The sequence below is a fragment of the Molossus molossus genome, unplaced genomic scaffold (genome assembly GCF_014108415.1).
Source record: "Molossus molossus isolate mMolMol1 unplaced genomic scaffold, mMolMol1.p scaffold_m16_p_21, whole genome shotgun sequence".
In the NCBI taxonomy this organism is placed as follows: domain Eukaryota; kingdom Metazoa; phylum Chordata; class Mammalia; order Chiroptera; family Molossidae; genus Molossus; species Molossus molossus.
In genome coordinates this window covers 41,810,181-41,833,129 of record NW_023425357.1, presented here as the reverse complement: position 1 = coordinate 41,833,129, position 22,949 = coordinate 41,810,181, and the positions used below count along the sequence as shown (strand labels likewise).

General features: G+C 43.6%; 1 protein-coding gene across 2 annotated transcripts; it reads left to right on the top strand.

Moving 5' to 3' along the window:
- The first annotated feature begins 784 nt into the window (after window positions 1-784).
- On the top strand, window positions 785-22,876 carry CCDC113 (coiled-coil domain containing 113). Of its 2 annotated transcripts, XM_036275872.1 has the most exons (9): window positions 785-885; window positions 2,994-3,120; window positions 4,096-4,257; window positions 7,182-7,337; window positions 8,289-8,369; window positions 11,042-11,197; window positions 17,576-17,683; window positions 21,471-21,626; window positions 22,513-22,707. In XM_036275872.1, the coding sequence occupies exons 1-9, from the start codon at window positions 785-787 to the stop codon at window positions 22,597-22,599; spliced, it is 1,134 nt and encodes a 377-aa protein (XP_036131765.1). In that variant the 3' UTR covers window positions 22,600-22,707. The 2 variants fall into 2 exon arrangements, with proteins under 2 accessions (XP_036131765.1, XP_036131767.1); XM_036275874.1 differs by lacking the exon at window positions 4,096-4,257 and having other exon boundaries at window positions 22,513-22,876.
- Window positions 22,877-22,949: the final 73 nt, after the last annotated feature.

Here is a 22,949-nt window from a genome sequence, read left to right as displayed (position 1 = left end):
CTCTGTAAAATGAAGACGATCATACCAATTCCTTAAGATTTTGAGGATTAAATGAGATAACTACAAAATGGCATGAGGGCATGACCTGTTATCATCGTCACTCCAGTTTGCAACAGCTGATTTAGGGGCTATTTCCCTCATTTAACTGGAAACTCCTTGAGGACATTCCCCCAAGGCACTCAGGACACATACTCAGAGACATAGAGATGTCTCTTGAATTTAAACTCATTTAATGATCAGCCAGGTTTTGTTCTTTCAGGAATGCAGGATAGTGGTATCTAAGAAAAAGTGGAGTTAGTATGCATGAAGCAGCAGGTGGTGAACAGAGTAGAGGTCTCACAGTGACTTAGAGGAAGAAAACACTCCAACAAATCGAATTCACTTTCTGGGTCTCAGTTTCCTCTTTTGGAGAGTGAAAAGAGTAATGAGTATTATTACAAGGTCGTTACCAGAATATTCATAAACTATGCTTAACAGGGTGCCTAGTAAGAGCACAGTAAGTGCTGAATAAACAGTAGCTGCTATTACTAGCATTTTAATAATTATTGTTGAAGAAGTAAAAGCAAACAGCGTTTAGGTGTCTGTTCAAGGACAAGCCCTCTCTCTGGTCTTCACGGAAATGGTCGGGGAGCACGGGGCGGGGCCTCCGGAAGGCCTGCCCCCCATGCCTGCGTTCAGTCGCCAGGCAACGCAGTGTTTGGTTGCAACCGGAGGGCTGAGTGACCGCTAGCTCCGGGCTCTCTTGGCCACAGTTGGCATTGGCAGGGGCTGTTTCGTTAGAGTGATGTCTGACAATGACTCCGACACGCCTCTCAGCGAATCTCAGGTCGCGGAGGAGAACGAGCTGCCTGTTATCCACCTGTGCAGCCTAGTAGAAGAGCTCAGGTACTGGCCCCGCTGGCTTCTGGGGGCGGCCCCTGCTCACCGTGTGGGCTCGGACCTTGGTCCAGCGTGGAGAGGATAAAGTCCGCATTGAGCACTGAGGAAACTGAGACCCCACAAAATGGGGAAAGTGCTTGCCCTTTACCCCTGAGTGTCCACCACCACTGAACTAACAAGGTGTTGATGGAGCCAGAACAATGTGGAGGTGTGAGGGTATGCTGACGGTGATGGGAAGCCCTGAAGGTGATTGGCGAAGCCAGAGCTTTAGCCTGGTGGATCTGCCTCATGTCAAAGTGTGTGCTTAGCCTTTCCTCTGCTAGGTGGCGGCAGGTTGGGCCAGGTGACCTCTAAACCCCTATCCAATGCTAAGAATCTATGATACAATTAATGTGGCAGTTAGTTTTAGTCTGAGGCAACTTATGCCTGAACCACTGTATAATAAGCATGGAGATGGACAGCAAAGAATGACTGACCCAGTAGTATGTGTGTGTGTGTGGTGTGTGTGTGTGTGTGTATGTATGTGTGTGTGTGTGTGTGTATTTTTAATCCTCATCCAAAGACATTTTTGCATTCATCTTCAGATAGAGCAGAAGGGAGAGAGGGAGGAAGAGAGAGAGAGAAACACTGATGTGAGAGAGACACATCAAGTGGTTGCCACCCACACCATCCCAACTGGGGCAGGCACAAACTGCAACTGAGGTACGTGCCCTTAGCGGGATCCAAATCCGAGACTCTCTAGTCCGCGGGCCAGCGCTCTAACCGCTGAGCCAAGCTGGCCAGGGCCCAGTAGTCTATATTTTTAGCAGTCTGTTTTATATCTACTATAGACAGTAAATTGGATATCAAGATTCCATGATGTAGTTGACGTAATTGTACAACTTATTGGTCTCACACAGAACATCCTGGCTCTGGCAATGATGTTCTGCCATACATCTATAACTAGTTTAGGTCAGAACTGAGGTATGATTACTAATAACTATTGTTTTTTGAGTACCTATTATGTGCCAAGTATTTTGCATATATGATATTATATAATGGCACAGTAACTCTAGGAGGTGGGTGAGGAAACAGACACAGAGGTTAAGTCACTTTCCTAAGGTCACACAGCTGGTCAGTGGTAGTGCTGGGATTCAGACTCAGGTGCAGCTCTACAACCTAGAGTGGAACATGATATATGCTGAAAAAGAAAGATGCTTTAATTTATCAGGCTTTCCATTGAGCCTTTTCCACTAACCTTAAAATTCAGCCAAACAGGAATTAACTCAATAACATATGAAAATCTCAAACGTGTTCTCTCTCTTATATAAACATATGCATGCACATGTGTTACATGTATGTTACATGCATGTACCTATGAAGTTAAGAAGTTAAAGAGTCATAATCTTGACATATACGGGATAAACTTGGTTTGTCATCTCTAGTTGTTTAAAAACCACCTGTTCAAAGCTTCTCCATCATTTATAATATAAACTTCCAGTGGATACTTCATTTGTTGGTTGCTGGAAATAAAATCTGAGAAACATAAACCAAAGGAAACATCTAAAGATTGAAAATGGAACTTAAAAACACTTTTCTTTTCTTTTTTTAAATATGTTTTTATTGATTTATTTTTTATTAAAATTTTTTTTTTGTTTCTCCTTTTTTAGGGAAAGAGAGAAACATCCATGTGAGAGAGACACATTGATTGGTTGCCTCCCTCACAACCCTATCTGGGGATCAAGCCTGCAACCTGATGGGGAATTGAATCAGCAACCTTTTGGTGCACAGGACATCACCCAACAAACTGAGCCACACCAACCAGGACTCAACCACAGTTTTCAACGTAATACCAGTGATTTGAATTCTGTGGCTCATTACCTATATTAAAAACATATCATATACTTAAATACCACTTACTGTATGCCAGGCACTGTCCTGAAATCTTTGCATTCTTTACCGCAACACTAAAAGATAGGTGCTGTTATTATTCCCATTTTACAGATGAGTACCTGAGGCACCAAGAGGTTAAGTATCTTGCAGAAGGTCATACATAGCTAGTAGTGTTAAATGCTATTTATTTGGTGTTTAAACTCCTATTACTAGAACTTACTCAGGTACACTCTGTCTTGCAGCTATGGAAACTCTGCTCTCAAAACTGAGACAGAGATGTTTGAGAAATATTACAATAAACTGGAATCCAGGGATCAGCGACCTCTACGAATATCGGAAATTAAAATGTCAGGAATAGAGTTGGCACAGGTACATTTGGAGATTTATGAATTGTTCTATTCTGTTTGTCCCTTAGATGCCAGTGGTATTTGTGGTATCTGCCTTTGGTGTGCCTTCTTTGGCCAAGTGACATATGACTTTGTCCCTGTTCTGATTTTGATTCTTCCTTCTCCCTCAAGTTTTGTCTTTTAAGTTAGTGTGAAGGAAAACAGGTTCAATTCATGGTGGACTGACTGTCCCAGAATATCTTAGTTTATTTGAAATAATTTTCTTAAATTGTGAGACTAATAACGTTTGCACAGCCCAGCGAGTCACATAATGAGGTGAAGTGGGCCTGGTGTGGGCAGTGGAAAGTTCCTTCGTCATCTAAAAAGACCAACCCAGTGGACTGATGTCAGAATAGTTGATTTTTCAAGAGAAGCTGGAAATTTGAATTATTTTGGTGGAATTTTCTGATTTTGAAATGTGGATAATTTTTTTTTTTTAATTTAAAACTGTGTGTAAACCTATCCTTTGAGGGCTACACAGTCCCATCTTGAGGTCCACATACTTCCTGGGCCACATCTTGTGACCTGTGGCTTAAATGCATAGAAAATCCAAGATTTTGATCTTTGTTTATCTTTGCTGAACACCATCCCCCCAATGCAATTTCTCTTCTGTGTTCAGTTCAGGAAGCTGTGAGCTCCAGGCTTTCCCTGACACTGACTTGAATGCTAGTCTATAGCAGGTTCACAGTCTCTCTCTCCATCCTGGAGACACTTTCTCTTGTTTATTTTTAGTTCATTGTCAAGCATAGACCTTTGAAGTATTTAGCTCAGGGCCTTTAGTTGACTACTGAAATTGTCAGGCCTAATATCCAGAGTCCTTTCGCGCTGAGTTTGTTCTCTCTAGATGTCATTCAGGACATTTCTAGCAGGTCTGAGAGATCGTTTCGATGCCCACTTTGGGCTGCTTTATTACCAATTCCTACTTTTTGACAGTGACTTTGTTTTTCTTGAGGTATAGCTTCGAGGCAGGCATAGATCCAAATCCCGCTCAGGTTTGGAACGTGTAACATGCCTCAGCGTTGACCAAAAATATGAGCTCGTACGAAAGGAGCTGGAAGACATGAAGGAGAAAATAAGGCACGTGAGGGCAAATGCTGAACGGGACCTGCAGCATCATGAGGTAAACCTTTCTCTCTGCAGGCTATCCTACCTGGGCTCCCTATTTGCCCTTCACAAGAAGTGCCTATGGTATGTTCATATAATTGTTGGTGTTTTGAAAGAAATACCAGTAGATTGAGACAAATTGAGGGCCTACATTTTTTTAATCCTTGCCTGAGAGTATGTTTTCCATTGATTTTAGAGAGAAGAAGGGAGAAAGGGGGAGAGAGAGAGAGACATCAATGTGAGAGAGAAACATTGATTGGTTGCCTCTCTCACACACCCTAACTGGGGATCGAACCAACAACTTGGGTATGTGCTCTGACCAGGAATTGAACCCATCGCCTTTCAGTGTACGGGAAGACGCTCCAACCAACTAAGCCACACCGGCCAGGGCAAGAACCTACCTTTAAGGAACTTACCATCTGTTTAAGGAGATAAATTTTAAACTTTTTAAAATGTAAAATTTCAAAATTATACAAATGTAGAGAGGCTAGCACAATGAACTCCTATGTACTTAACACCCATGTGCAATAGTTATCAACATATGGCCATTCTTATTTCCTCCATATCCCTATCAACTTCCCCCTCATAAAAGGCAAATGGGCCCTGGCTGGTTTTCTCAGTGGTTAGGGCATCGGCCTGCGGTCCAGAGAGACTGGGTTCGGTTCCCACTAAGGGCTCGTACCTCGGTTGCAGTTTTTTCCCGGCTCTGGTTGGTCGTACTGGTGGTACGGGTCGATGTGTCCCTTTCACGTCGATGTTTTTCTCTTCCTCTCTCTCTCCCCCATTCTATCTGAACAAAAAATGGAAAAATGTCCTCGGGTGAGGATAAAAAAAAAAGGGCAAATGGGCTATTATGAAGAGAATCCTAGACATATCATTTACCTGTAAATATTTCAGTATATGTCTCTGAGATATGGGTTCTTTAAAAAACAAACAATCATAATAATTATAAATGCCTTTAAAATGTATAATAATTTCTTAATAATACAGTGGGTTTGAGGTTTAAGTCAGTAGTTGGTTGAAAAATCCCCAAGTCACTCTCCATAAGCAACACGCATGACTATGGTCCATGTCTTGTTGGAGATCAACATGGTCCATTTATCTCCAGAGAAGAAATGTGATTATTAATGAGGTTGCCCACGGGATGAATTTGTTAGCTTGTATTTAAGAGCTGTGTTATATGAAAAATAGATATTTCTGTTCTATTTCTAAATTTTTCTATTTCTAAATGTGGGCACACAGAAGCATACTCATTGTCTGTAGAGGGACAGATCAGTAGATTCATCTCCATTGATGGCACCATCCGTAGTGCATAAACTTACCCCTCCTTCCCTCTCCCCTTCCCTTGTGCCCTCCCCCTACTTTCCTTTTCTCTCTTTTCAAATGGTCATTGTTGAATTCTAGTGTGTTAAAGGAGCTCAGGATGTGGTAGCATGGTCCTCACATGCTAGATCATGGGATGTACACATCATGGTGTGGGCTAGAGTGGTCAGAGAAGACTTTGTTGAGGAGGTGGGGCTGGACATAGCACGTGGCATGGCCTTGAAGAGTGATGGCATTAGTTTAAAGAATAGGAAAAGAAGGGTCCTCTCTGTAAGGTTAATGGCACAAGCGAGGAAGTGAAGGTGGGAATGAACATGGCAGGTTCTTGACGTTGAAGGGGCTGGTGTGATTAGAGAAGAGGGTGTTTTGCAGGGCTGTATTAGCAAACCAGGTTGAGTAGGGATGTGAGACCTTAAAAGCCAGACACAGGAGTTTATCTTTGATGTTTTAGAAAGCCAGACCCCAGTGAGGATAACTGAGCAGGAGATCAACATGTTGAAATGGCACTTAAGGTGGATTGATATTCTAGCATTTGAAGACGGTGGGGAGGGAAGAGGCTGGAGCCAGAGGCCTACCAATGAAGGATGACACTTTTGCTTCTTGGCGCCCAGTGGAAAAAGCCTGAACTGGGATGATTTGCTCTGAAGCTACAGACAACTTCTCATTTTATTCTCTAAAAGAATGTGTGTGTTTCTGTGTTTTCTTATTTAAAGGCAATCTCCATCTGTTGTAGCAAAACTTAAACATGCAGGTAAGCTAAAAGAAGCACATTTGAAAACAGTAATATGCATATATGAAGTTCTTTATAAAAAGATATCACATTGCCCTGGCTGGTTTGGCTCAGCATTTAGAGCATTGGCCCCCAGACCAATGAGTTGTGCGTTTGATTCTGGCTAAGGGCACGTGCCTTGGTTGTGATTTGTCCCTGGCCCTGGTTGGGGTCGTGCAGGAGGCAACCTGTCGATGTGTCCCTCTCACCTCGATGTTTCTGTCTGTCTGTCTGTCTCTCCCCCCCCTTCTCCCTCTCTTCCTCCCTCGCTCCCTCCCTCTCTATCTGAAGATAAATAGAAAAATGTCCTGTGAGGATTAAAACAAAAAAAGATATTATATTATCTTATCAACTATATTTTCATTTAACAATGTCTTTCCATGTTGATACATATATTCATTTATAACATCTTTTTTGAATTACAGAAGTATATAGTAAGAGTGCTTCTTTATCTCCCTACTAATCCAGCTCTGCTGATGTGACTATGGTTAATATTTTGGTGTATATCTTTCCAGATATACACCAAATATCATATTTTCATATGATATTAATGTTATAATTTTAATGGACAAATAATATTTCAGACATGAAAATACATATTTATAAAGATACCTGAGGCTCTGTTTATGTTTGTTTTCCCCCCTTTTTATGCTTACTATTAACTTTTTAAGCATGCTTTTATATAATAATATTCATATAGTCAAATTTGTATCTTAAGGATATATTTCTAAGACTAAGAAGAAACATTATATGTTGGGACACAAAGAGACCTGAGAATGTAGGTTTCCCAAATGAGATGTATCCTTGGGAATTTTTGGAAACTGTTCTCTTTGTGCTGACGCCTCCAGGCTATCATTGAGGAAGCTGAAATTCGGTGGACTGAAGTTCAGAGAGAAGTGCAAGAGTTTGAAAGAGATATCCTAAAAACCATATCCAAGAAGAAAGGGAGTATTTTGGCCACTCAGAAAGTGATGAAGTACATTGAGGACATGAACCACCGGAGGGTGAGTTGGCAAGAGGTTGGAACCTAGAAAGGGAGAAGAGATGAACGGAATGATGAAATAAAAAGGATCAAAGGGAGGCAGCCCCACTCCATTTGGTCCACCATCAATGTTGCATCAATATGCAGATTTTTTATATTTCTCAAAGTGTGTGTCTTAATACACAAGTTTATCAAACCTAAAATCAATCAGGCAGGATGAAGATTAATAGTATCTCAGATCGATGACTTCTTTTTTATTGTTGCTATTTGTTTCAAGATCTGATATGTTTTCTTTCTTTCAAATCCTCACCCAAGGGCATGCATTGATTTTAGAGAGAGACAGAGAGAAACACTGATGTGAGAGACAAACATTGATTGGTTGCCTTCTGTATGTGCCCTGAGCAGAAATCAAACCTGAAACTTTATGGTGTATGGAATGATGAGCCACACTGGCCAGGGCTGATACGTTTTCTTGAGAAATGTGTGAGCCTATCTAGTCAGGTGACTCTGTGGAGTGGGACAGGTACATCTCAAGCTCTTTGAGTTTCATTATTATAAGAATGAGACATAAAATGCTCCTTCACGTCCAAAGATTCCATAGTATATCAGCTTGGATCCTGGAGATAGGTAGGCTTACTAACCCTAATATGTATAAGTATTTAAAAGTATGTAAACTAGCAAGAGAACAAAAGACCAAAGAATTATTAGATAATTTTGTAAGGAAAGGCCCCTCTACCTGAATTATCTTGAATTTAAAAGCAATAGAAAATTTGCATCAAGCAGACCCAGCTTCTTCTGCTTCTTGGTCATGAATGAAATGCTATAGCAATACCAACTTGGGTAGATGAAAAAGACCTTAAAATAAATGATTGATTGTTAGGGCTCAAGGTTTGGTTTGTAGCCGAAGATTTACCGTTTCAAATCAACAGGGAAGAAAAAGAGAAGTGGATTAAAATTTGCTTTTATTTTTAAGGATCATATGAAGGATAAATTGCGTTTGAAAAACATTTCTCTCAAAGTCCAGAGGAAAAAGATGCTTTTACAATTGAGGCAGGTATGTGGCTTTCTCTTTTTTTTTAAGTTTACTGTAATAGGTAGAACAATGTCCACCCAAAGATGTCTGTGTCCTGATTCCTGGAATCTGAATATGTTACCTCACATGACAAAAGGACTTTGCAGATGTGATTAAGTCAAGGATCTTGAGATGGAGAGATAATCTTAGATTATCTGAGCACGTTCATTGTAATCACAAGAGTCCTATGAGGAAGAGAGAAGATGTGATAACAGAAGCAGAGATTGGAGTGATGTGCTTTTTTAAAAAAAATAAAAATTATCCATTGATTTTTAGAGAGAGAGAGAGAGAGAGAGAGAGACATCGGTAATTTGTTGTTCCACTTATTTATGCATTCATTGGTGGATTCTTGTATGTGTCCTGACCGGTAATCAAACCTGCAACCTTAGTGTATCAGGACGATGCTCTTACCAACTAGGCTACCTGGCCAGGGCTCTCAGAATGGCATGCTTTTAAGACAGAAGATGGTGTCATGAACAAAGGAATGCAGGCGGCCTCTAGAAGCTGTCAGTGTTAAGGAAACAGTCTCCTCTAAAGCCTCCAGAAGGAATGCAGCCCTGACAACACCTTGATTTTAGCCCAAAGAACCATCTCAGGCTCTGACATCATGATCTGTGAGATAATAGATCTGTGGTTACCTGGTACAGCAGCCATAGAAAACTAATACAGTTACTGTGCTGGGAAATCTATAGATGGAGTTGGCTTGAATTTAAAAGACCCTTGTGTCATACTTGTTGATCATTTTAGGGGATGTGGCCTGGGTGGCACAGTTGTAGTGTTCTTTGGTGAGTCTTTCAACAGCTGACCTAAAGAAAATAAGGCAGACATGGCAGTAATTTGTGATTACACGCTCCATCCTCTCCTAGCTCAGTGTTTTTATTATTAGTTTGAATTTGGGCACTGATGGCATGCACATCAGAGGTGGCCACTGACAATGATCCAACATCGGGCAGGAGAATTAACATGTCCAGGGACTGTTGCTTGATTGACTTAGGATCTCGAAAGACTCAACAAGCTGGGACAGCGTTAACAACAAAAAGTGACTAAGGACAAATGTAAGATCCTCTACTTTGATCCCCAACTTATTTGTGCAGGTACCAGATGGCTTAGCCAGCTCAGCTGGAGGCGATGCTGGGGTCTTGGGTGCACTCAAAGAACCACAGTGCCCCACCAGGAAAGGAGTTCCAGTCTGTTCTGAGGAGCCCGACCTGGAGCTCTGTCTCTCAGGGAGAGCTCCAGGCTTGAAAGAATCAGTAACTAGCTTGGCTGGTGTGGCTCAGTGGTTGAGCATTGACCCATGCTCCAAGAGGCTGCTGGTTCGATTCCTGGTCAGGGCACATGCCCGGGTTGTGGGCCAAATCCTGGGTAGGGGCCGTGCAGGGGGTGGCCAATTGATGTTCTCTTTCATTGATGTTTCTATCTCTCCCTCTCCCTTCTTTTCTCTCTAAAATCAATAAAGGGGAGAAAAAGAATCAGTAACTAGAATTCACATGGGAGAGGGAGATGAGCGCAAGGGGAGCAGAAAACATGGGGGAGGACTTGGGCCCAAGGGGAGAGGGTACAGAGGGGCTGGCTGATGTCTTCAAGTGCTTAGGCACTGCCTGGAGGAGAGGACACACCACTTGAGAGAGCCCGAGGGCATAGCGAGTGTGCGCGCGCGTGTGTGTGTGTGTGTGTGTGTGTGTGTGTTGGGGGGTGGCAGTTGGAGGTGTCAGCAAGGGAGATTGGAGTTCAGTGTAAGACAGAACGTGGCCTCAGCAAAGCTGCCTCCAGACAGTGAGTTCCTGGTCCTCTGGGCATCATGCAAGTTCAGGCAGCCTGAAGAGGGGGTTTAAGTATGTGATGAGGAGTTGGTGGATGACCTTTAACCTAAAGCCATTGCTGCACGGAAATGACACTGGCTCCGCTCTCACAAGCTCACAGACTAGCAGGGAGTGGAGTGGTGAGAAAAGGCAGCGATGTAGGAGGCAACAGCAGCAAGAACCTCAGCCACAGCTTCCAGAGGCTCAATGGAGGGAGGCATTACCCTCTGCTGTCAAAGAGGCTGGAGCGTTTGAGCTGGAGGATGGGTCATGCTGGGCCTTAAGGAAATTGTTGAGGGAAGAAGATGTTTCCTAGGATGTGGTACAGCATGACTAGAGCATGGGGGTGGAAACAGTCCTGATTTGGCCATTGTCTACCACAAATGTAAGACGGCACAGAGCTGGTGGGGCAGTGGCAGGGCGGGAACCCAGTAGACTGCTTGTCCCAGCTTTTCCAGGTTAAAACCACTTTTCAATGGCCTTCTTCCTACTCTCCCTTCATAGCTGTTGAGGCGTGGCCCTCTGTGGGAGGCCTTCCCTGACCCAGCTTTCCATTCTCCCCTGGCCTAGCTGGGGGGCTTCCAAGTGCCCTGTGCGCCACACCAGACTGTGACCCGCCTGTGAACCCTCATTGATATGTGCTTCTCAGTGAGGTTGGGGAGTATCCTATTTACTCAGATCTCTGGACCCTGGGCCTAGTGCCATGCTTGGCACCAAGCAGATACATAATCCGTGTTTGTCGAATGATAAATGATGCCTGACTTCCAAAATCTTACCCAGAGTTGCAAGGTGTGAGCCATACATTCAGAAGTCACAACCTCGTATCATTTCTTTCTTATTTCTGAGCCATAGAAGGAAGAGGTGGGTGAGGCCCTCCACGACGTTGATTTTCAGCAGCTGAAGATAGAGAATGCTCAGTTTTTAGAGACGATTGAAGCAAGGAATCAAGAACTGATCCAGCTAAAGCTGGCATCTGGAACTACCCTGCAGGTCCTCAACGCGTTCAAAGTAAGGTCCGCCCCAGTGCCCAGGTCCCCGTGGCTTCCCGCCTCCACTTTTCTGACCACAGTGAGGTTCCCATGCACAGTTTCCCACAAAGGCATAGGTGCCGTTCGGTCTCCCACAGCCCCTGAGTTCTCCTGTGACAGCCACATCTCCCAAAACACTTGGAATGTTCTCACAACCCTGGGTGCGCTAGAACCACCTGGGAGCTTTTATTGTTTTAAAAGATATGAGGATACGCTAGTGTCACCCTGACCAATAGGATTAGAGAGTAAGGGCCATGCATCTTTTTATTTTTTAACTCCCCAGATGATGTTAATGAATAGTGAGTGTTGAGAACTAACCACATTTAGGTACATAGAATGCACTTCCCTGATTAAAACCCTGTGAAGGAAAACCATCTTAGCTATAAATCAGAAAAATGCAAAGTAATTCTTCATCCACACAGAATGCTTTTTGGAGAAAAAGTGGCACTATTAATAATTAAGCAAGACCATAGACATGAACAGCGCCTGTCGCCAGCAGGCTGTCCGGTCACCCTGTTAGCAACTGGCTGATGCAGTGGTCAGCTCATCAGGGGCCAGTGTATCTGGCCCCTGGCCGGTGAGCCAAGAATGACTTTTACAGAACATTTGCAACCTATCTGATAGAGAACACTACCTTTGGAATCGAAGTAAGTAAAATTGGTTTCTTCCCCAGAAATCCCTTTCTTCTCCTTAGTAGACCTGTAATTCAAAATATTGTACTTAAGTATTATATTTGAAATTTTATCAATAAAACACTTGTGGAAATTTATTTTTTCTCTTATTCATATAAGTAACTATATAATATCCTCAATTTTGCCTCTTGGCCTGCAAAGCCTAAAACATTTACTGTCTGGCTGGCTTTTTCCAGAGCAGGGTTGCTGACCCCTGGCCTAGTACCCAGGTACAGCTCACAGGTAGCAGGTGGTTCACAGGTGGGCTTAATTTGGCCCACACGATGTCATTTTTAAATGTGAATTGGAATGTGTTTACACTAGGCTAATGTGTGTCCAGTATTTTCCTCTTACAAAGAAAAACCAAAGGACCAAAGAGTAATTGCCAGGTCCAAACAACGTCTCTGACAGAGCTGCGACTCCCAGTCCAGTGCATGTCCCACCTACCCCAGCTGGCATCAAGTGTGTGGACAGTATTGTGCGGGCATTCTGAAATGCACTGTCACCCACGACGGTGTCATAAACATCCAACAGATCATCCCTTGGAGCTTATCTTGTCAGTAGTTAGCTTAACTGATCACTGTTCTTTCCAGATGAAGCCAGTCCTCGTGACTCCCAGGCTCCTGTTGGCGGGAGAGCCAGGCAGCAGAGGTTACATCACATTGGACCTTGATCTTATCCTGCGAAATCATTTAAAGAACACAGGGCCTGTCTGATCTTGTGGGGAAAAGCCAGGGGTTTGGAGTGGAGCTACTGGTTTTTAAAATGAAACTGGCAGGTCACAGGGCCTGAGCTCTTTAGAACGGGTCTGAGCTCACAAGAGCCATTTCCACCCGAATCCCAGGGACCACTGTGTTTGTAGGCTGGTTACAAATAATAGGAAGCAGATGATGGAGCCACTCACAGGAGTCCTAAGGGGTGGACACAGCAAGAGGCCGAGGGAAAAACAGGCCCACTGCCTTCGTGTCTCAGTGCTCAGGTCTCCTGGGGGAAAGGGAGGCAGAACAGCTGTGAGTTGAGCAGTCAGGCCTGAGTTTGAATGGGGACTCCACTCGGGACCCCAGGCACTATGTTTCACCACTTGGCAGTGGGTTTTTGTGCCTCAGGGCTTTGGCTGGTCTGTGCTGTGTCCCCAGCACCAAGGACAGTGCTGGGCCAAAGCAGGTGCTCAGTTACCATTGTCCAGTGAACTGTTACGACTCAGGTGTGTGTTAAGGGGGTGGGAGGGTGGCAGGAGGGACAACTTCATATAAGTACCCAACACCCAAATGCGAGATCGTATTACAAACATGCAGAATAGCTTTCCTCTGTTACCAAGTGTACTGAGCATGCCAGGCACAGCGCTAAGTGCTGAGGGCACAGCCAGGAAGGGGACAGACACGGTCTCTTCTTTTCTGTGAGTTTTATGAGTGAGCCTCAGTCAAAGGGGCACCTTTCTCTCCCACTTTATGCCCACAAGCCCTGAGTGGTGGAGTTTGGTATATTATGATCATTTGACTACAGCTGTGGTGTGTCACTCTTGAAAAAAAATTATGTGTTTTATTATTAGAGAGTGTTTAGTAGATATTAATTAACTGTGTTTTTAAAATTAAATTTATTGAAATAATATTGGTTAATAGCATTATATCAATTTCAGGTGTACATCATCATCATTATTATTATTACTTTTTTTTATTATCCTTACTCGAGGACATTTTTTAAAGTTGTATTTCAATACTATTTTATTTTTATTTTTTTAACTTATCTTTATTGCTGAATGTATTACAGATGTCCTTCCTTTTACCCCCATTGGCCCCCTCCTCCCCGCTCCTGACCCCCTCCTGCCTTTCCCCACACTGTTGTCTGTGTCCATTGGTTATGCATATATGCATGTAAGTTCTTTGGTTTATCTCTTCCCTTTGAGGCTTGTCAGTTTAACAGCCAATTTTTATTTCTTAATTCCTTCGCCTTTTTCACCCATTCCCCCTACCCTCCTCCCATCTAGCAACCAACAAAATGTTCTCTATATCTATGAGAATGTTTCTGTTCTTTTTTTTTATCCTCACCTAAGGACATTTTTCCATTTCTTGTTCAGATAGAGTGGGAGGGAGAGAGAGAGAGAAACATCGACGTGAAAGGGACACATTGAGTGGCTGCCTCCACACAACCCGACCAGGGCTGGGGACAAACTACAACCGAGGTACTTGCCCTTAGCGGGAACCGAACCCGGGTCTCTCTGGATCGCAGGCCGCTGCTCCAACTGAGCCAAACCGGCCAGGGCAAGAATGTTTCTGTTCTGCTTGTTCATTTTCTTTATAGATTCAATTGTCAATAGATATGTATTTATTGCCATTTTATTTGTTCATATTTTTTATCTTCTTTTTCTTCAAGAAGACCCTTCAACATTTCATATAATAACAGTTTGGTGGTGATGAATTCCTTTAGTTTTTTCTTGTCTGGGAAACTCTTCATATGGCCATTGATTCTAAATGACGGCTTTGCAGGATAGAGTAATCTTGGTTGTAGGTTCTTGCTTTTATCACTCTGAATATTTCTTGCCACTCCCCTTAGGCCTGCAAAGTTTCTTTTGAGAAATCAGCTGACAGCCTAATGGGAACTCCCTTGTAGGTAACTAGCTGCCTTTCTCTTGCTGCTTTTAAGATTCTCTCTTTGTCTTGAACATTTTGCATTTTGATGATGATGTGTCTTGGTGTGGGCCTCTTGGGGTTCATCTTGTTTGGCACTCTCTGTGCTTCCTGGACTTGTATGTCTGTTTCCTTCACCAAGTTAGGGAAGTTTTCTGTCATTATTGTTTCAAATAGGTTTTCAATTTTTTGTTCTCTCTCTTCTCCTTCTGGTACGCTTGAAGTAGTCCCAGAGGCTCCTTACACTAGCCTAATTTTTTGGATTTTTCTTTTTTTTCTTTTTGCAGTTCTGACTGGGTGTTTTTTGCTTCCTTATATTCCAAATCGATGGTTTTGCTTCTTGGCTTTTCCTATTCTACTATTGAATCTCTGTAAATTATTCTTTATTTCAGTTAGTACATCCTTCATTTCTGATTGGTCTCTTTTTATGCTCTTGAGGCCCTCACTAAGCTCATTTAAGTTCTCACTAAGTTCATTGAGCATCCTTATAAGCAGTGTTTTGAACTCTGCATCTGTTAGGTTGCTTATCTTTATTTCGTTTAGCTGTTTTCCTGGAGTTTTGTTTTGTTCTTTCATTTGAGATAGTTTTCTTTGTCTCCTTATTTTGGCTGCCTCCCTGTGTTTGTTCCTATGTGTTAGGTAGAGTTGCTATGTCTCCTGGGCTTCCTAGGGTGGCCTATTGTAGTAGGTGGCCTGTAGGGTCAGTGGCACAGCCTCCCAGCTGGGCCCTGGGGGTGCACCCCTTGTGTGAACTTTATACCCTTCTGTTGTAATTGAGTCTTGATTGCAGTCTCGATGTGGCTTCTTCTTTAATTTCATAGTTGTAGGACTTCCATTCAGCTCAATTTCAGGCTGTTTTGAGTGATGGTTGTCCTGTATTTAGTTGTAATTTTGATGTGGTTATGAGAGGACGCAATACCGCGTTTACCTACCTGCCATCTTGATCAGAAGTCTGCCCGAGGACATTTTTGCATTTATCTTCAGATAGAGCAGGAGGAAGAGAGAGAGAGAAACATCAACATGAAAGAGACACATCGACTGGTTGCTTCCCGTATGACCCCAACTGGGGCCGGGGACAAACCGCAACCGAGGTACGTGCCCTTAGCGGGAACCGAACCCAGGACTCTCTGGTCTGCGGGCTGACACTCTAACCACTGAGCAAAACTGGCCAGGGCTCAGGTGTACATTATAATTCAACATCTGTATACTCTATTGTGTGCTCACCACTTGAAGTCTAGCTTCCTTTGGTTACCATATATATTTGACCCTCTTTACCCACTTCACCCTCCTATGTCACTCTTAGCTGACAGTAAACTAGTGGTGCCTTGTGATAGGGAGAATTCTAAGATGTCCCCCAAAATCCCCCCCAAACACTAGTATATACACCCTTCCCAATTCCTGTGGACAGATTGGATCCTATTATTAGGTTCTGTTCTGTTCTATCATTAAGTTATACTATACGGCACAATTGACCTTGAAATAGGGAGACTGTCTGGGCAGGCCCAAGCTAATCCCATGAACCTGAAAGCAGAGAGTTTTCTCTGGAAGAGGAAGTCACAGATTTGAAACATGAAGGGGATTTGCTGGGTGAGAAGTTCCCCATCGCTGGCTTGGAGGTTGAGGGGGCCACGTGGAAGGGATCTGAAGGTGGCCTCAAGGAGCTGAGGGCCATCCCTGCTGACATCCCAAAAGAAAACAGACCTAAGTCTTGGAACTTCAAGGAAATGCCAACAACCTGTGAGCTTGGAAGAGGACCCCCAACCCCAAATGAGACCCACAGCCCCGGCCAATACCTTGACTTCAGCCCCATGGGACCCTTCCTGGGCAGAGAATCCAGTTGAACTCTGCCAAGATGCCATACCAACACTGTGCTCAGAATCACAAATAGCTCCCATCACATCTCGAAGGCCCTGCCCCACCAGAGTCAGGGACCCCTTGCAGTTCCTTTCTTTCCTGCCCTATCTCTGTAAGTTGTGGGGGGAATGTCTTCCCTCTGCTCTCCTCCTTCCCTTCTGAACTGCTGGTTCACTGGGAAGTCCTGCCCTGCCTCCCTTTGCCCACAGCCAACCCTGGGGCATTGCCTTGCTCCAGCACCCACCTCCCTCCCAGCTCCTTTTAGATCCTTCTCTTCCAGGCTCTCCTTAGCTTGGAAAGTTCTTTCTGTCCTTCTTACCTGGACATACTTCTCAGCTCTTCCCAGCATCCCTTCCCCCAGGGCCACCTTCGTGACCACTGTGCTCACATTCTTAGTGCTTGGCACAGCGGCAGTTTTACATTACATCTTGCACCTCTGTCTAGAATGCAAGCTTCCCTGTTGATGGGAGGTCTACATTGTCTCTGTGGCCAGTGCCTGGTGCAAGACCCAGGAGGAGGTTTTCAGGGTCTGTTGAGCGGGCCCCCCAAAGTCACTGGCTCCTGTCCCTTGGCTCACTTCTCATCCAAGCAGAACATACCCCAACTCCTCCAGGATGACTCTTTTCTACTGGGAAGTGTTGTTCAGAAGGGGCAAATGTAAGCAGCATGGGCCGGGGGTGGGGTGGTGCCCCAGGAAGCTGCAGGGGGATTCCTCCAGCTCAGGCACACATTGCAGACAGTGGTGGAGCCCAGGGGCCAAGAAGTTACACAGTCTGAGTTCAAATCCTGGCTCCTGCTCCTCTGTGATATTAGGAAAGTTGTTTCTCCTCTCTAAGAGTCAGTTACCCTCAGGCACTGTGCTCAGCACTTTATCAAGATTGTATGTCTTAAACCTCTCCACGGCCCTATGAGGTGACCAGACCAAGTTTAGAGAGATTCTGGAACTTGTGCAAACTTTCTCTTAGTAAGTGGTGGGGTGGGATTTGGGTCTCAGTGTCTGGCTCTCTGCAGGTGAGAACAAGACTCCCAGGGTTCCCTCCTCCCCCTCCCCCTCCACAGTAGGGTTCTGGGGATCCGGGCAGCCGTGAGAAGGGCGGGCCCAGGTCCTGCGCGGCCCTGCTTTCCTCCTCCATCGTAAGAGCCGGCTGTCTTTTGTGTAGCTCCGAGGGATCATCTGTGCTCAAGACATGCTGTGCTGTTATATTTCAGACCAGGCTACACCGAGCAATGGAAATGTCCATCAATCTGGAAAAGGAGATCTTGCTGAGAAATGAGTTACTTGAAAAAATTGAGAGAGAAACCCTGCAAGTAGAGGAGGTAAGAGAGGGTTATATGTGCTGTTTCTGGTGTTTGTCTGCAAGGGCTTGAGTCAGTGTCCACCAAGACTGAAGCCACCTTGGTTTTTGTCCAGAGAACTCTACACCATCAAAATAAAAATCTCTCTGGGCTGTCAAAGACGAAAGTGGTACCAGCAGTGCCCCAGTCTGCCGGGTTAGGTTCTAGAGTCAGCTCATAAGGTCGAAATCATGTGTAGTCCAAATAATCCTCAAGAATTCCTTACATGACCCATGAAGTAAAATAGCATCTTATATAACATGCGTGTAATAATGTAACTGATATGAAGAAAAGTACACACACCGAAATGCAGTGTTCTATGTAAAGGAGAGAGAGAGCTCTTTGGACATGTAACTCTTATTTACTACAGTGGATGCTTGGACGGTAGACCTCTGACCTCTGTCCTAAGCTCACTCCTGGCCCTCTGGTCAGTGTGAAAAGATGTGGCATCACCTACATTATGATTTAGCACGCTCAGTGTTTTTATTGAGCATCTAAAGTGGAATTTCTGCAAGTTAAACGCACCCAGGATGTGAGTGCCTTGAAGAGACTTTTTGGGGAAATAGGGGGCTGCTACGGACTTGTAGTCAGAAGACCGACATCAGGTTTGGTGTTGCCGGTTTGTAGCCTTTAAATTAGACAGGACTCAGTTCCCACATCTGTAAAATAGCCTTCACAACCCTTGTGGTGATCAGATAGGAACATGTCTAGCAATGCTTTGTCAACCTCTAAAGCCATGAGTGCAAAAATTAGTGTCATTGTCTTGAATGGGCCTGAAATGTCCCTAGCAGTGTGTGTGGCCCTAAACCTGTCTACAGTGGCCAAAAAGCCACAGGATTATTACATCTGACTCAGCTTTTCCACGGTGGCTGCATCATATTCTTAATGGAGAACCAACATGCTCTGCAAGAGCCAGTCTCGGTGCAGAGTGGCAGGTGACACTGTTAAGGCAAAAGTCTGTGTGCTAACAATCAAACAATCAATCAATCAATCAATCAATCAATAAATGCAAACATTACTATTTTTTTTTAAATGTCAGTGTGCTCTCTCCACATAGCCTTTCTGTGGTACTTATTTTGGGGGGTTCACATTTATTAGATTACAGGTAAACCATGAAATCCATTTCTGAAAGCCTGGCAGTCACTGCTCAGTGTATTTTAGCTTATAAACGTTTTCACCAGCTCCACTGGGACACAATTCACACACCATATTATTCACCCATTTAAAATGTACATTTTGGGTCTGGCCGGTGTAACTCAGTGGTTGAGCATCGACCCGTGCACCAAGAGGTCGCCTGGTCAGGACACATGCCCAGGTTGTGGGCCTGATCCCCAGTGGGGGCATGCAGGAGACGACCAATCGATGTTCTCTCTCATCGATGTTTCTATCTCTCTCTCCCTCTCCCTTCCTCTCTCTCTAAAATCAAGGGGAAAAATAAATAGATAAATAATTAAATAAATAAATAAATAAAATAAAATGTACATTTTTGTGGTCTATAGTGTATTCACAGAGTTGTGTAACTATCAGAATAATAACTTGAGAACGTTTTTGGTTCCCCAGAAAGAAACCCGGTGCGCATTACAAATCTTTCTCCAACTCCCACCTCATCTTTCCTCCAGCCCTAGGTGACCACTGAATTTGCCCTTTCTGGACATTTCACATAAAATAAATTGTACAATATGTGGTCTTTTGTGATTGGCTTCTTTAATTTTAACAGCATTTTCAATATTGATGTTGTAGCATATATCAGTACTTTGTTACTTTTTATGGCTGAATAATATTTTCTTGCATGAATAAATCACATTTTATCCATTCATCAGTTGATGGACATTTGGGATGTTTCCACTTTTTGGCAATTATGAATAATGTTGCTGTGAATATTTACAAACACGTTTTTTGTGTGTAGATAGGTTTTGTTTTCCCTTGAACATATAGCTAAAAGTAGACGGTGGGTTATATATATGGTATCTCTATGATTAACATTTACAGAACTGCCAAGCTGTTTTGCAAAGTAGCTGGACCATTTCACAGTCGCACCATCGCTGTAGGTATGAGGCTTCCGATTCTTGCGCACCTTCCCCAACACTTGTTCCTAGGTTTCTTAAATGGCTGTCCTAGTGGCTGTGAAGTGACATCTCATTACGGTTTTGTTTTTTGTTTTTTTTATCCTCACCCGAGGATATTTTTCCATTTTTTGTACAGATAGAGTGGGAGGGAGAGAGAGGAAGGGAGAGAGAGAGAGAAACATCGACGTGAAGGGACACATCGAGTGGCTGCCACCCGCACGACCAACCAGGGCCGGGGACAAACTGCAACCGAAGTACGTGCCCTTAGCGGGAACTGAACCCGGGTCTCTCCGGACCGCAGGCCGACGCTCTAACCGCTGAGCCAAACCGGCCAGGGCTCTCATTACGGTTTTGATTTGAATTTCCCTGATGTCTAATGACATTGAACATCTTTTCATGTGCTCACTGGCTACTTGTCTTTTTTTGAGAAATGTCTCTTCAAGTCCTTTATCCAGTTTTTAATTTTTTATCTGTTTGTCATTGAGTTGTAAAAATTCTTTATTTATTCAGGACTCAAACTCCTTATCAGATATATGACTTGCAAATACAGGGTGGGGCAAAAGTAGGTTTACAGCTGCAAGTACATAAAATGCAATTTATTCTTGTGTTTAATTATTCTTGATTTAATTGTATTATTTTTTCCATACAAATAACTATAAACCACTTTTCCCTACCCTGTATTTTCTCCCATTCTTTGGATTTTCTTTTCACTTCTTGATAGTACTGTTTGCAGCACAAAAGTTTTCCATTTTGATAAAGTGTAGTTCATCTAAGTTTTTTTTTTTTGCACGTGTGCTTTTGGTATTATAGCTGTGAAACCATTACCTACCCCAATATCATGATTTACTTCTATGTCTTCTTTTTAAGAGTGTTTTAAGGTCTTATATTTAGATTTATGATCCATTTTGAGTTTTGTAAATGGTGTGAGGAAGGGGTCCAAAAGCTGAAAGAAGGAAGGGGATGGAGTGTATTTGTAGTTTGTTACATTAACCTTCCTAGTTACCATCTCTGGTTCTCTCCATTTCTTCGTGTGGATTTGAGTTACATGTTATTTCCCTACTCAAATACAGCTTTGTTTCAGCCTGCCTCTTTTGTGCCGTTACTGTCAAATATATTGCTTTTTATATGGAATAGGCCCCCAATACAATTATATGCATGTTATTTTATGAATTGCTTCTTAAATCAGTTAAGAGAAGGAAAATATGCAATTATACTGTCTTTTATAATTGCTACCTAATTACCTTTACTTGTACTATTTGTTTTCTTCATGTGGATTTGTTTCCAAAAATAAAAATTTTAAAAAGGACAGGAGAGTGGGTTGAGATTGATAAAATCAAAATGATGTACTTAAATACATAATTGTATCCATAAAAAGAGAAAACCAAACCTAAGAAATAAAAATAAGTAAAATATATTTCTTAATAAAGGAAGAAAGGAAGGAAAGGAGGTAGGAAGGAAGGAAAGAAGGGAGAGGGGGAGAGAGGGAGGAAAAGAGATTTTTAAACTGTATTTAGTGTTTCTGAACTGGATGAAAACATCACAATCTGTAAAAAATGAGAATTTTGTGATTCCCTTCATTCCTTTGCAAATTTAAACATTGTTTTTAGAACTACACTGAAACTGGGAAGAGATGGGAGGGCCAGTAAGTTCCAATAGGCCAGAGCACCAGGGATCCCGGGTTTACTTGATCCTTCCCAACCCAGGACCGGGCCAAAGCCGAGGCTTTGAACAGGAAGTTGCGGAAGCAGCTGGCCGAGTTCCGAGTGCCCCCAGTGATGATGTACGTCAGGGAGAAGATCCTAAATGGGGACCTGGAGAAAACCATCAGGATGTGGGAAAGAAAAGTAGAGATTGCAGAGGTAAGTCACAGAGAAGCCCCAGGCGTGCAGTCTTTTGTATCCTTCCCATTTTTGTCTGGGATTTTGTTTTCAAGCTAAGGATGCAGATGTTTGGACATGTAACCTCTGTGAGAAATCTCCACAGTTGCTTCAAGTCTTACACAATAAAAGGAGACCTTTCTTTTAAAGCTTTTTTTTCATGGTTAGGGGCAGAGTCTTTCAAGTTATCTGGAAGAGACTCTGTAGTAGTAGTGTTTTTAGTTGCTTGTTTTCATAATGAATTATGGAAGCTTCTTAATCCTTGCTCCTTCCCATTGATAATTTAGTAATTGCTACTTCATACATGAAGCCAGTTTTTTAAAAAAAATGAGGTCATAACGGATTTTTAATATTACTCAGAACTCAATTCTGTGCGTTTACATAGTTGCCACAGGCCTCTTCGTTTTTGGCTAAAAAACGCAGCCTTTTCCTGTGATGCAGGGTACGCAGAAGCACCATTCCCCTAGTGAGCTGTGGAAGAGAAATGGGAAATATGCAAAAACGTGCTGGCCCTGGCAAAGGGGAGCACAGGCGGCCCAGGCCAGGTTGCGCACTGAGCGCACACAGGACACTGCTAGGGGAGCGTGGCACTTTGACATCTAGACCCTGGCTCCATTTCCACAGAAGGAAGGAAACTGGGACCCAAAATTGGGCCCATCGGATCTGAAGCTGAGAAGTAGCAGAGAATCACAGCAGGAACCTGCAACTTCTCACTTTACTGAACAGAAACAAGCTCTTTAGAGGAATCTTCCAGATACCCTAGGTAGCCACGCCCTGCTGCATGCAGGGCACCATCTAGGGCTGCATTCTGAATAGTCATAATCGGGGTTTCCCAAGTGACCTTCCCTCTCCCTCTTTCCTTTTGCAGATGTCCTTAAAAGGCTACCGCAAGAATTGGAATAAAATGAAAACAACCAATGAGCAGTTGCTGGCGATTTCCTCCCTTGGGAAATAGCCAGAAGGCGGCCATGGCTGCAGACCAGAAAGTGATCCATTAAAATAATCAGCTCCTTTCTAGTCACGGGGTCCTCTCGCTGTTCCCTGCGCTGGCTGGTGTCCCCAACTCTCCAGCCAGACTGACAGTCACCTCCGAGTTACATCAGCCTGTGCTGGGTGTTTTCACAGCCTGGCCCTGGAACCGTTGACCCTGAAAGAACCACAGGGCACTCTGATGGTTTGACTTGTTAGCCCACATTTAGTTCACAAGCACAAATGAAAGCGACCTTTCCGCATGTGGCAGTGGGACAGAGAAGGGAGCACCATGGGCCTGTCCGGGGCAGCCCAGGTGTGCAACAATAAAACATA

Excerpts from the sequence above, each read along its gene's own strand:
- CCDC113 (XM_036275872.1), top strand. The coding sequence starts at position 785 with ATGTCTGACAATGACTCCGACACGCCTCTCAGCGAATCTCAGGTCGCG. Across the intron at positions 7,338-8,288 it reads AGGACATGAACCACCGGAGG|GATCATATGAAGGATAAATT; the intron begins GTGAGTTGGCAA and ends TTTATTTTTAAG. Across the intron at positions 21,627-22,512 it reads GAAAAGTAGAGATTGCAGAG|ATGTCCTTAAAAGGCTACCG; the intron begins GTAAGTCACAGA and ends TTCCTTTTGCAG.